Source organism: Erpetoichthys calabaricus, chromosome 14, assembly GCF_900747795.2.
Source record: "Erpetoichthys calabaricus chromosome 14, fErpCal1.3, whole genome shotgun sequence".
Lineage (NCBI taxonomy): Eukaryota > Metazoa > Chordata > Cladistia > Polypteriformes > Polypteridae > Erpetoichthys > Erpetoichthys calabaricus.
Window position 1 is genome coordinate 91349973 of NC_041407.2, and position 14218 is coordinate 91364190.

At 40.0% G+C, this 14218-nt stretch overlaps 1 protein-coding gene across 2 annotated transcripts in view; it reads right to left on the bottom strand.

The window, feature by feature from the left end:
* Positions 1–4584: 4584 nt before the first annotated feature.
* Positions 4585–14218, bottom strand: part of si:dkey-34d22.1 (discoidin, CUB and LCCL domain-containing protein 1) — a 95785-nt gene continuing 86151 nt past the window's right edge. For both annotated transcript variants that reach the window (XM_028819131.2, XM_051936272.1), the window contains 3 exons: positions 13680–13717; positions 13324–13452; positions 4585–5388 (listed from right to left, as the gene is read on the bottom strand). In XM_028819131.2, coding sequence (XP_028674964.1) covers positions 4919–5388; positions 13324–13452; positions 13680–13717 — 637 coding nt within the window. In that variant the 3' untranslated portion in view covers positions 4585–4918. The remainder of the gene's footprint in view (positions 5389–13323; positions 13453–13679; positions 13718–14218) is intronic.

Consider the following 14218-nt stretch of genomic DNA (forward strand, 5'->3'; position numbering starts at 1 on the left):
AACACATTGGCTAAATAAGCAGTAGGTCCTTTGTAAGCTGCAGTGACTATATTTATTGGTCTGTGGCTGTGATTATAACCTGCATTCAGAGATGTGTGCTATAGAGTATATGAATAAATTGAACTGAAAATATGTGACAAGTTAACAAATCACTTAAATGAATGTGTGGGCTGGGTTATTGTTAAAAAAGTCTTTATCTTCATCAGCTACTCACAGAAGCTAAAAGAAACCCTGTGTATGACCCTTGCAGATCACAGGATACACACTAAAGCAGTAAACCTGACAACTTTCAACAAGTGAATTTTGTGAATTTCCCCTTGGGGATTAATAAAGTATCTATCTATCTATCTATCTATCTATCTATCTATCTATCTATCTATCTATCTATCTATCTATCTATCTATCTATCTATCTATCTGTCTGTTTTAACATAATTGGATATTGCAGCTTTAGTGAACAAAATCAATTTGATGAACACAATGGACATTTTGGACAAGTATCTTATTTAACATACTGGGACAACACACTGTGGATTCAGAAAGTATTTAGACCCCTTTACTTTTGGCACACCTTACTAGGTTGTCCATTTCATTTCAAATATATAAATTTGCCATTTTTGACCATCAATGTACACTCACTGACTTGTAACAATAAAGTGAAAACTTTCAGAAAGGTTTGCAAATTCCTTAAAAATCCAGAACTGAAATTTCTCTTTCATATTAAGCATTCAGATCTTTTGCTGTGCTACTCCAAACTGTGGTCAAGTGAATCCTGTTTGCTTCAGTTCTCCTTATGACATGACTAAAACTTGACTGGAGTCCACCTGTGGCAAATTGAATTGACTGGACATCATTTAGAAAGGCACACTTGTACCTGTATATAGAAAGTCCCACAATTCACACAGCATGTGTTATCAAGTCCAAGGAACTCTCTGTAGACCTCCATGATAAAACTTTACTGAGGCGTAGATCAGGGCAAAGGGGATAAAACTATTTTTAAATCTTTTGAGTGTTCCTAGGGACACAGTGGCCTCTATGATTGTGAAACGGAAGAAGATTTGAACCACCAAGACTCTTCCTAGAGTTGGTGTCTAGCATTACTCAGTAACTGAGCAAGTAGGGCTTTGTTCAGGGAGGTGACCAATAACCCAATGGTCACTCTAAGAGAGCTTCAGAAGTCTTCTGCTGAGATGGCAGAACTTGTCAGAAGGATGACCATTTCAGCAAAACTGTAGTAACAAGACAAAAGCCACTCTTCAGTAAAAGGCAGGTGACAGTTTGTTTGGACTCTGACAGCATGAGAGAAAAGATTCCCTGGTGTGAAGGGACAAAAAGTGACCTCTTTAGTCAAAACTCAAAGCACTCTGTATGACAAAGACTAGGCAATGCTCATCATCTGCCTAGCACCATCCCCATGGTGAAGCATGGTAATGGCAACATCAATCTATCCTCAGAAGCAGGGAGGGGAAGACTGGTTGGAATTAAGAGGAGGAATGCAGCCAAATATAGAAAGACAGGTCCTAGAAGAAAAACTGCTCAAGAGTGCACTCCACCACAGACTGGAGTGAGAGTTCACCTTTCGGCACAACAATAACTTGAAGTATACAGCCAAAGACAACGCTGGAGTGGCTTCATAACAAGTCTTGGCTATGCTTGAGTGGCCCTTCCAAAGCCCAGACTCGAACTCCATTGAACTACAATCTAATTGAGCACGAGGGGATCTGCAGGCAGAATGGAATAAACTACCAGGTGTGCAAAGCTTGTAAAGACTTATGGAGAATGCTCAAAGCTGGAACTGAATGAGAGATTTTACTTTTTGATTTTTAAAAAATCTGAAAACCTTTCTGAAAATATCTTTTCACTTTGCCATTATGGGTTCTTAATCCTCACAGGTGGTGCAGTGGTAGTGCTGCTGCTTTGCAGTAAGGAGACTGTGGAAGAGTGTGGGTTCGCTTCCCGGTTCCTCCCTGTGTGGATAGCGCTTTGAGTACTGAGAAAAGCGCTATATAAATGTAATGAATTATTATTATTATTACACTGAATGACAAAAACAGCAAATGTATCTACTTAAAACTAAATCTACAGAGTAATAGAATTCCCAGAAAGTGAAGGGGTCTGAATAGTTTCTGAATCCACTTAGCTTTTAACTAACAAGCTTGATGGTTTCCTCTTATCTTTCAGAAGTCTTTTGTCCTTAATAGCAATGCAAAGCTGAAAAGCTGATCAAACTGTGGAGTCTTTTGTCCTTAATAGCAATGCAAAGCTGAAAAGCTGATCAAACTGTGGATGTTGAAGAACTGCCTTATACTCGCATACCCCAAAAATGTCTAATGGATAACGTCACCTCACCCACCACTGAAATTGTGTTGCACTGAAAAGATCTTGGGGTATAAAGGACAGTTCATGTTGCCCACTGTGGTTAGTGTGTGGCAGTACATTGGATACATAAGGAATTACTGAGACTGTCGTCCGTCTGGGCATGTCAGTTCTTTTAGGTGACCAGATATCAGAATGACAGAACTTCCACTAACTCTTTCTGTCTGGTTCAATTTTCTGAACAATTTCTTTAAGCGGGGCAGCACGATGGTGCAGTGGTAGCGCTGCTGCCCCGCAGTAAGGAGACCTGGGTTCGCTTCCTGGGTCCTCCCTGTGTGGAGTTTGCATGTTCTCCCCGTGTCTGCGTGGATTTCCTCCCACAGTCCAAAGACATGCAGGTTAGGTGCACTGGCAATCCTAAATTGTCCCTAGTGTGTGCCTGGTGTGTGTGTGTGTGTGTGTGTGCCCTGTGGTGGGCTGGCACCCTGCCCAGGGATTTGTTCCTGCCTTGCGCCCTGTGTTGGCTGGGATTGGCTCCAGCAGACCCCTGTGACCCTGTGTTAGGATATAGTGGGTTGGATAATGGATGGATTTCTTTAAGCATTAGATCATGAGAAGTTGGAGCCCTCAGTCAAATTGACTCATAGTTTTAGGGCTGCAGAAGGAAGATAGATAGATAGATAGATAGATAGATAGATAGATAGATAGATAGATAGATAGATAGATAGATAGATAGATAGATAGATAGATATGGTAGGTTTTAAGACTGTGCACCCCAAAGATCACACATACTTGTAGAACACAGAAAACTGCACACAAACACTGCCTAGACTGGGCTCTAGAAGTGTGAGACAATACCACTAACTGCAATAAAAATCCTCAACATCTCCTTCAAATTGGTATGGAGAAAGAGCGCTCCCTGCTGGCACACTGGGCACATGAGTTAACTGATTTTTTTACTTCCTCGTATAGGAAGTATAGGGAAAGTATTGGAATCGTCCAAAGATTCAATGTCAAGATATTGATCAATCTCATCGTTTTAGACCTCCCTGAGTCCGAAAATACCACTTTCAGAATTATGTGTGTGTGTGTGTACATAAACACGATAACTTGAGTACGCTTTCACTTAGGTCAACCAAATTTTTCATTCAAGTATTAGGTAGAAAACATAGATTTCTATCAACTTTTGGGCTATTTCCATTAACCAGAAGTGGTACTTTACCTTTTATTTCATGAAGGCCCCCCACTCAAGTTGGCCTTGCTTAGCATCCAAGGTAATATTTATGGCATTCCAAACATCATTTCCTAACGTCTGCAGATCATATAAAGTGCACATATTAAAATTATGTCTTCTTAATATTAAACAAGATTTAAACATAGAAACTGTAACATGGATTTAACACCCACGGGTTGGTTTGGCAGTCCAGACCAACAGCTCACACACCTCGCCATCCATTTCTTCACTCAGCCCTCTTTTTTCCTTCCCAAAATGTAACAAACCTCTCAGCACGTGGCCATCAATTCTTCCATTCATATTCTAAACCCAGATTGTCAATGACAGAGTAACAGTCTGCTGGAGGAGATCCCTTCAGCCTCAGATGCAAACAAGAAACAACCCCAGGCAGGATGCCAACCAAATGACACGAGTGTTGCAAATTTTCTGTCATATTTATTTCTTTGATTGTCCATGCTTAGCGAATATGCTTTCTTGCAATGTTTGGTGCATTTATTGAAGAAGATTTCTTTTTTTTTTCAGGTGCTAAAAATAATTGTGAGAAACAACCAGCAGTTTCCAGTGATGGTGAATCTCCTCTAGGGGGCACTCAATCCTAATTCAGATATTACAGTCTCAAGAAGGAGCATGGTGCTTTCTTTCTGGCTAAATGAGAATTCAGTCTTCTCAGTAACCTCTGGTTGGCACCTTTTACAATGACATCTTACAATTTTAAAACCTTTCACTTACACAAGACACAAGCACATGCAACTCTAAGGTCCTCTTTGTATTTGAACAGAGTTCCTAATCCAGTCTGGTCAGATCCCCTTTCCTACCTTGTGGTCACTGTTTTTGGGCTTAAGATAAAGCAGGTGAAACCTGACAAAACAATAAGACATCCGGGATTCTGCCAAATGGACCGTTTTCTCCTAACAATAAATTTTCTGAATAAAAACAAATCTGAGCAGTGCAATTGGAAATCACTGCACTGATCAGCCGCTCCCCATTTTATGTCTCCTGTACTCCCACTCCCTTGTAGTGAGCTCCCCAGGGAAATCCAAATCCACTTGCACTAAAGTGCTCTTTTTTATTTTCTCTCTTTCACATATAATTGTATCCAGAGGGCTAAAATCTGGATGAGCTGAGTTGATGCTGCATCTGAGTTGATGCTGATAAAACTTCAAGTAGCTTTGCCCTTTCTGGGCAAATATGAAGGCAGGCAGCCCATCATTCTGTGAAATGTGCACCATAGGGCAAATGTACACCCGAGTCATTAATCATTAGACGTGTTGTTGAGCTGCAAAGTCTTCTGTCCAGAAATAGGGAATAGAAGATTATGACTGGACTCCAGATCCTTTGAAGGTTCTTTAACATGCCTACAACTAAAGTCTCACAAAAGCACATGGTACATGTGCTCTGCAGGGTCCATGGTCCTCTGCCACTGAGATTCTGCCTGTGGCTCTGCATAAATCACACTAGCCTTTCTGGCTGTGCCCCCAGAGGCCTGGGGCACATTATAGTCCACCTGTTCTCCTACACACTCCAATCTTTGAATGGGGAAGTCGTACTGTTGTGCAATACTGTTACTTGTACCTCCAGTCAATGCACTGGAGCACGGGGGTGCTATTTTAATCGTGGAAGTTCCCCTTTTTGCTTCTCCACTGCCGGGGTCCTGAAACTGTTCACTGAAAGGGGTGGCATACTCCGGCTCAGGCATCAGAGGTTCAGCATATTCATGAAACTTTCCAGGAGTATCATAGTGGTTGAGGATCATTGGGATGGTGTAGCCGTCTTCAACAGTAGGCCGAAAAGTAGAGCTGGCTTTCTGCCCACCGGGAATTACATCGGCCTCTGCATACACTAAGGACAAAAATTAAAGAATTATTAAGCATAGGTTTTGTACACATACGAATGAATTATTATCATGTGTGTTTACACACTTGAAAGATCAGAATCAGATGCTACTAAATCAGAAAGGATACCTGATCACCAACCTTGAGGAAGCATGATACCTTTGCACTGCACCTAGGATGCAACACTTTGCTCTTAAAGAGAGCTGCAATACACAAAATCTTAGACACTGTAGACGGTCCAAAGTTCCGCTTAGTCCAGTAATGTGGTTAACTGTCCCAACAGGACTCAAAGACTTCTAATTATGAGTTGGTCTGAGGGCACATTCAAGTTTAGCAGATGTCTTTTGCTCATCTGGTTCCCCCACCTGTGATGCCCTGGTGCCCACAGCTATGGGTATCACCTGATTTCCAAGGCACCTAGTAGTTTGTAACCGAGGATGGATTAGGGCAAGTAAGGAAACAATGACAAGATAAAAGTGCACAGTATGTATTTATTAAAAGTAAACAGTGACCAAGAGTGTAGTGCAAATAGATGTAATCAATAAATAACAGTTTATGAAAAAGCCATAAGGCAGTGAACTGAGGAAAAATGAAGTCCAATAAATAGATAAAATCTGAGGGTTTAAATCTGTCCAAGAATTGGCCACGTTACAAAACCTGTTCACCAGTGCCTTTATCTCTCTGTCTGATCTGCTCTCTTATTAAGGCTACAACATGCTACAAGATATCAGTGAACCCGGTCCCCTTTCAGCTCTCTGTCCCAGCTACTTCCTTCGGTTCCAACTGGGTTTCTTCGCTCATGGCTCACTCTTCCCACCACCTTCTTCAGTAACCCACAGAAAACTCTCCAAGCCCTCAATCGCACCTGCTCCCTCACACTCAAAAGACTAGAATGCCTCTGGAATAAATCTCCCTGTTTGCTCAATCAGAGCTCCTCCCGACCAGTTTCCTTTTCTTCGCTCACTGGATTCCCCTGTCGATTCTGCTCCTTCTTACCTTTTCTTTGTTTCTTCTTCTTTCACTGAACCACTCAGACATTTTACAAGCTAACGAGTGCACGTGTCTCTTTACCTCTCTTTCTTAACGGGCCGCTGAGGTGCTAATGAGGGATGGCGCACGTGAATGGCTAACTGCTCATTCCCCCATCAAGTGCTCCATGGCTGCATGTCCTTCCCTACACTTGTGAGTCTGCGCTGCACTATTTCATTAAAAAGATATGCACTTCTCTGATACTTCCCTGACAACTTTCAAAAAGTATCAGCGATAACATAGTTGGATAACATAACTTTAGCAAACACAATGAGTGTGACAGACTCCTCTTATCTTTCAGCTAAGCTGAGAGGTTGACCAAACTGTGGTGCTCAAATCTCTAATAAATCTCACCTCACCCGGCCCTGAAAATGCGTTAGGATTAAAAGACCTTGGGGCATAAGGGACAGGTCATGTTACCCACCATGGTTTTAGCTTATAACAGTGCTATGTTAAAAGTCACTGAGTTCTTCAGTACAACTCATTCTACTGCTTATGTTTCTCAATGGAGGTCTCAGTCACGTGAAATCGATGACGTGGAGAGGTGTCCATGCACTTCTGTCCATGCAGTGTCTAAATAGTTCGATACAAATAAAAGAATTGTGTATGTAAGTAAAGACTAACATGGGTTTCACACAATATTGTACAATGCTCTGGTGGCTGTTGATTTTCCTTTCAGCCATATTTTTAAATTGGACAGATATGCAGTTCTATACGTTATTATCATTTGTGGGATGCAATTTTTACTTTCTCCTATATGAAGTATAGGGAAAATATTGTAATTGTCCAAAGATTCAATGTCGAGAGTATAATGAATCTCGATGTTTTAGACCTCCCTGACTTTCTCGTATACAAAGTATAGGGAAAATATTGGAATCCTCCAAAAATTCCATTTCGAAATTTTGATGAATCTCAACGTTTTAGACCTCCATGAGTCCGAAAATGCCATTTTTGGAATTATGTGTGTGTGTGTAAACACGATAACTTGAGTATGCTTTCACTTAGGTCAACCAAATTTTGTATACAAGTATTAGGTACAAAACGTAGATTTCCGTCAACTTTTGGGCTATTTCTGCTAACCAGAAGTGGTACTTTTTTATTCATGCAGCTGCAGAGTCCGATTTATTCAACTTTACTTTTATAATAACTTCAATATATTATTAATTTGATTTGATTTGTTGTTGATGGTTCTTTAATGTACATAATATAAAAATAGAATCATTGTCTTGCGGTTTAATCCTTAAATATCCATCCCCATATCTGAGTATACAAGAAAGTGTAGTTTAGAAGCCAAATGACAAATGTCACATTTATACAGAAACTCTTCAGTATAAACGGCAAATAAATCTTAAAGGAATAATTAAAAATGCTTAAAGGAATACATACATTTAGCTTAAGGGAACACTCCAGCCAAAAATTACTTTGTTATACGTTGATTTCCCCATATGGTTTGTAGAAATAGCAGAGAAAAATTTTAAATCTGTTTTCTTATAGAATAGGGATAACAACATTTCTTATAGTCTATGGTGATAAAAAAATGTCTATGAAAAACATCTGATGTTATTCGTGTATCGTAATTCAGTGTTTCTGGAACTTTCTGGTGTTGTGACCCATTTTTTTCTCATGTAAGTGTTTTCACGACCCACCACTAGCTCCGCTTAGTGAATCAAGTGCGATCGTCAGAGTAGGGAAGAGGTAAGTTGTCCCCTTTTGTGAACTGAGCAGGATTGTCAGACTCTTTCCAAGTACCATCACTGGAGCTACCACCTACCATGACGTACTGTGCAACTCACTCATGACCCAGCACAATCCATTTAATGACCCACTACCATTTTACACAATAGTAACTCACAACATACCGGCAGCAGCCCCTGAACCACTCAACGCAGTGATTTGAAAAACACTGTAAAAGTCCACGTGCCATCCAGTCGTATGCTCACAGCTTGCAATACACATTCATTTCTTGCTGAAATATTGTTAACTAAACACCTCTGGAAACTGAAAATAGTCCACAAACAGATGGGCGGTTCACATGGGATAACACTTTTGTACTGAAGACAGGACTCTTGACCAATGAGAATGTTATAAGTCAAGTCTCAGGGGCAAATGTGCAATATAAATCAACATGTAAAGGGCAGGTGCAAAAGTTAACCTGAAAATAACCAAGCATCTGGGTGAGAGGGAGGCAGGATGGATGTGTGTGCCTTGCTGGTAGATCAAAGAAATGTGATTTGAAATCAAACACATAACTTTTGTGTTCCAACTGTTATTTAAATGTACTCATCATTTATTTCTTCAGTCAATCAAACACTTTTTAATTCAAGTGATCCTTTTATGGTAACATCCTTGAAGATGGTGGTTCAGAAAATTGGCAGGTTCAGACTTGTAAAGGTTGTTTCAGCCTTAAAGACAACAACATGACAGAACTGAATTGATTTTGGCAAATGCATAAAGACTGCAGTGCGGTTAGGCAATGTGTGATGAAACAGACTTCTGTCAGCATGGCGAGGACAAGCAGAAACAAAGGAACACCTACAATCATATACTTCAGTCTTCTTAAGTGTACGGAAGAGCCGCTTGAGAAAATGTGTGCGATATGTAAGACTGTAACTTTATCAGCTGACCCTAAACCTGCCATGACTCTCTGGCCTTTTCACTGAATTTCTACTGAACTTTGTTTTCATTTATTATTTCAGTTAAAGTGTGAACCTGTTCTGAATTTTCACTTTTCCTATTTTCTGAATGTTGCTTTATTGTTTACTAGCTGTGCTACCTGTCTAAGACTGACTGAAATCAAAGTAATCAACGTAGACCTCAACATTAATGTTTGTCGTGCTCAAAAATGCATTGTATTTGTCATTCCAACAGATGGTACATCACAAACATTTGTATTAACACACTTTATCACTACCAATGTTTGTGATGCATACGTCTCTGTTATATGCCATTTATGTCAGTGCTTGCACACTGACTTTTAGCAGTAATATAAAAGTTTATTAGGAGGACACATGGTAATTGCATTATGGGTCAGCAGTCACCACACAGCTTACCAACAATTTGAAATAATGTCAGGGAAATCCAAAATGTGGTCAGGTAGCCACAAGTTGGTCGTGTACACCAATGTGATGGTGACACTGGGAAGGCAGTAGAGGGTTACTGTACTGTATGTAACAGATGGCATCCTGCTGTAGGGTAGGCAGCACTTGTATTACAACATGTGAGATGTCCTTTAACTGCATAGTGAGGTGATCTGGGGGACAAACAGCTAGAGTCCCATTCTGGAGTATAAAGTTGCCTCAGTGTCACAGTTGGACAGGTGATCAAAAAGACTGGAAAGCCATGTGTCCAGATCTTGATGTTAAAGAGAGGAGAAGAACAGTGATTGTGCATGTGGCTCAATATGGCTGCCGGGTAAGTAGATGAGCCACGCAATAGCACAGCAAGAGACTCAGCTCAGTTTAGCTTTGTCCTCGGGGGGCTGATGGGACTTTCTTTCTGTTGTTTTTTTTTATTCTGAGTCCTCATATTATTTATCAATCTCTTGTATGTTTTGTTTTTGGTAAATTATTATTTTTGATAAAGAGAACAGCCTTTGGCTTAATTTCAATTAAGGGTCACTCACATATACAGTACATATTATATATGTATATATGTACTATATATACACCATACATGGTATGTAAATTCTTAATTAATTTTAAAATAGGACTCCTCATTTTGTTTTCTTTTCATCAAATACTCAGAAAAAAAACCCTTTGGCATCACAGGAAAGTCAACTGCTGGCCAAGAGGACGAGTAACTCATTTTAATTACTACTGGATAAACCCCCTGATTGTTTGTGTGCCGGCCCCTCTATGCTCGGCTGTGTATTTAAAGTATTTGCTTCCTTTCTCACATAAATGCTTCTATAGTGTTACATAAGCTGTGTTCTCTACTAGCGTAGGTCTGATGTAAAAAAAAATAAATAAAACAAATAAAAAAGCCTTCTGTACTATGCAAAGAGAATAAAGAAGCAATGTTTAAACTGTGAGAGAGAGAACTGAAGGCAGCGAAGCAGAATGGACGAAGAGCAGAATCAACGCGCACTGCCACTAGGCAAGGGCCTTCTCAAACGCTGCCTTGTCTTCCACAACCACACAAAAGTAAAGCGGCCTCGAGATGACCTCGTCATTTGGTCTCACTGTCCCCTTTTCATTAAACCAGGACTATCGTTCCCTCTGAAAAGCTTGTAAAGTAGAACCATTCATGGACCCTCAAACTGCAGATTTACCAGAGGCAGTACCTTCATAAAGAGAAATCTGCCTGCACTGCTTATTGCCACATCTCCTCTAAAGTTTTCCGCATTTTTAAAATCAGATTTTGCCACATAAATGGGGCTGCTTAGTGGTACAGTGGTGTGCGTGAGGTACATTGGTGATTCCATTTAGACCCCAGGTGGAGATGTACATGAGCAGAACCCTGAGTTGAGCTGGTGCTCCATCCATGTCTGATTCCAGCCTTGCACCTGATGCTGCTTTGGCCACCTGACGACTGTGAACTGGATTGAGCAGGTCTGAGAGTGTTAATCTGTATAAACAAAACTACAATCCATTTGTTTGCCAGTTTGTTTGTCTGCCTCATTCAAGAACCACTGAACCAATTTCCCCCAAATTTTGCATGTAGGTTGCCACTGTGCCAACTTAAAACATGTGCTATATGGCATATCAGGGAAACGTTTATAATAGGGGGCAGCCCAAAAAATGGCACTAATGCAGGGACTATATTTCCCAGCAGGCAGATGGGAGGACACTGTCATCGGCACATACAAACGTTTGAACCAGCCAAAGCGGGATCTCATCGTAGACTACAGGGACAGTTCTTAACTAATCCACCTTAATACAACAAAAAGTGTCTGTGTGTCTATCCGGTTGCTATGTCTCTGTCATTCCAACAGATTGCTCATCACAGACATTTGTAGTAATAAAATTTATTGAATTTGTCATTCCAACAGATGGTGCATCACAAGAAAATGATTACAAAATTAATGTTTCTTAGCAAGAATGTTTGTATTATAAAGTGTAATGGAATTGGTATGAAGTTTCGACAAGGCAAATTTGTTTTGTGGATTGAAATTTGCATTGTGTAAATAAAATGTACATTTACATAAAACAAATCACAAACATTTGTAGTAGCACATTTTATTACTACAATTATTTGTGATGCACCATCTGTTGGAATGAAAAATGTAATGCGTTTTATTACTACATGCATTACAAAATACATTCTAAAAGATGGATCTTGTGTGTCCATCCAGTTTCTATTTCTTAGTCATTCCAACAGTTGGTGTATCACAAACATTTGTAATAATAAAATGAAGCCCAAAGCTGCACTCTATTCCAAAACTGTTGAGTCAATCTTCATAAAATTTTTCATGTGTAATAAAGCTGAGGCAACCTAAAATCCAGGCTACATGGTGCTTCAAAAATTGAATTGGGAAGGGTGGCTTTAATGGGGGGAAGAGGAAAAATGCATCACTTACTGTAAGTTGACGCTCATGAAATTTTGCATACATATTACTATCTCAATGTTAAGCCTTTCAAAAGTTCCATCGGGTTGGGATGGGATTGTAATGGCGGGGGCAGCAAAACCAAATCCACTCTGTCATACAAAAAAAATGGTTCAGCTGATTGTAGTGAATTTGGCACACTGTTTAGGTTTAGCACTACTTACAGTGAAAGCTACATTTTACGGCAGTGATTTCATTGAAATGGTGGTGTAATGAGGTCCAACACAAAAGTGGTCCATCACTCAAAAACATTTATGTCTACCTTCTCAAAATTTTGTGTTTACAATACCATTCATGTTAAAATATGAATTTTAAAGAATTTCATTGTTGAGTCATAATGTGAGGCCAATAACCAGCAGACAGTGTGGTGTAGTGGTTAAGGCTTAGGACTTTAAACCCTGTGGTTGAAGGTTCAAATTCCGTTCTGTGAACCTAAGCAAGTCACTTCACCTGTCTGTGCTCCAATTGGAAAACCAAAAGAAATGTAACCAATTGGATCATAAATTTTGTAAGTCATCTTAGATAAAGGCATCAGCCAAATAAGTAAACACCACCAAACTATGCATTACTCCAAAACAGCCAAGTGTATGTTCATGAAAGTTTACATATATATATATATATATATATATATATACAGTGGAACCTCGAGATACGATCACAAGATACGAGGAAAGTATGAGCGAAAAATTCGGATCTAAATACGAGCATTGGCTCGCGTAACGAGCCACGAGCCAGGCTGTGGGTATGCGTGACGTGTTTCCCGATCCGCCTCGACTCGGGGATTCACCCAAGCTGACGCTGCCCGCCCATCAGCTAACTCAGTGTTCCTTGTTCTCCCGTAGCGTGCGCTTGTGATTTCATTGTTTTTTTTGCATTTAACGTGAAAATAATTATTCCACGATGCCTCTCAAGAAGATTGTTGCCTCAGATAGTGCTGCAAAGAAAAAAAAGGAAACCATGGCCATTGAAATTAACTTACTTACTCCCTATCGTCTCCCTCAAGCCAGCCAGGACTCTTCATAAAGGTAAACTACAGTTATATTATTTACCAGTGTTATTTATTAGGAAAATTGATTTTTATGTTGATATTTTTGGGGGTGCGGAATGGATTAACTGGATTTCCTTTATTTTCAATGGGGAAGTTTGTTCTAGGTACGAGAAATTCACTATACGAGCTCAGTGCTGGAATGAATTAAACTCGTATCTAGAGGTTCCACTGTATATATAGTATATATATATATATATATATATATATATATTACAGTTAACTTGATTAACATACCGAGTATATGGAGTTTCATCATGAGTAGGGGTCCAACAACACACAAACTGTTAGTTTTGCCACAGAATGGCCACTCGTTCTCTTACCTGTCTGGGGGGTTTCCATATAATCACTTGGTCCGATCCTTTCAATGGAGTAGGGTGTCAACTCTGACTCTAAATGGGGTCGATTTTCACAGCAAAAGCTTGACGATTTTCCATTTGAGACCTTAATTCCTGCAACAAATCAAAGCCAACCCACGACTCATTACAGCACTCACATCTTTTTATGACTCTCTGTCTCTGTAGAACTAGCCATGTTACCTGCCTGCAGTGATAATCACTGTGATACCCCTGGTTTTTAATTGGCTACTTACAACTATTACATTTTCAGAAGGCACATTGAAGACACTGACTGTTATGTTTCTTAATATGAAGGTAAACACTGATGGTGAAGATCTCACCTCTTTGCAGGGGACATTGAAATTCCTTTCCATTTTGCCTGTCAAAAATATAGTAGGCAACCAATCAGTTAAGTGCACAGAAAAAAATGACAAACAGACACACTCTTTTGGGACAACACATATAACTTAAGATATTACTATGTAGTATAGTCCCTGAATCATCAAGTATATAGCACCTTTCATAGGGAACCCTCTACAACAGTGCTTTAATTAAATTGCCCTTGCTGCTACCAGACCACCCTGTGACACACTCAGGCAAATCAGCAGATGACTAACAATCCAACTCCCTAACACACATTGACCATCGTGATACTCAATGCGATCCACGATGAGCATCTTGTGATGATGCTAGTCGCTCTCGCCTGAATGATAATGGCCTGAAAAGTCCAGTCAATAATGAGCCTGTAAACTCCACTTTTCCCAATTATGCACTTAACTTTGTGTTTCCTTTGGCTTGTGGGAAAGCAGAGATAAATGCCTCTAATGGCAGTTAAAAATGCAGTGTTCCACCCTGCACGCTGATAAGGCAGGATAAACCC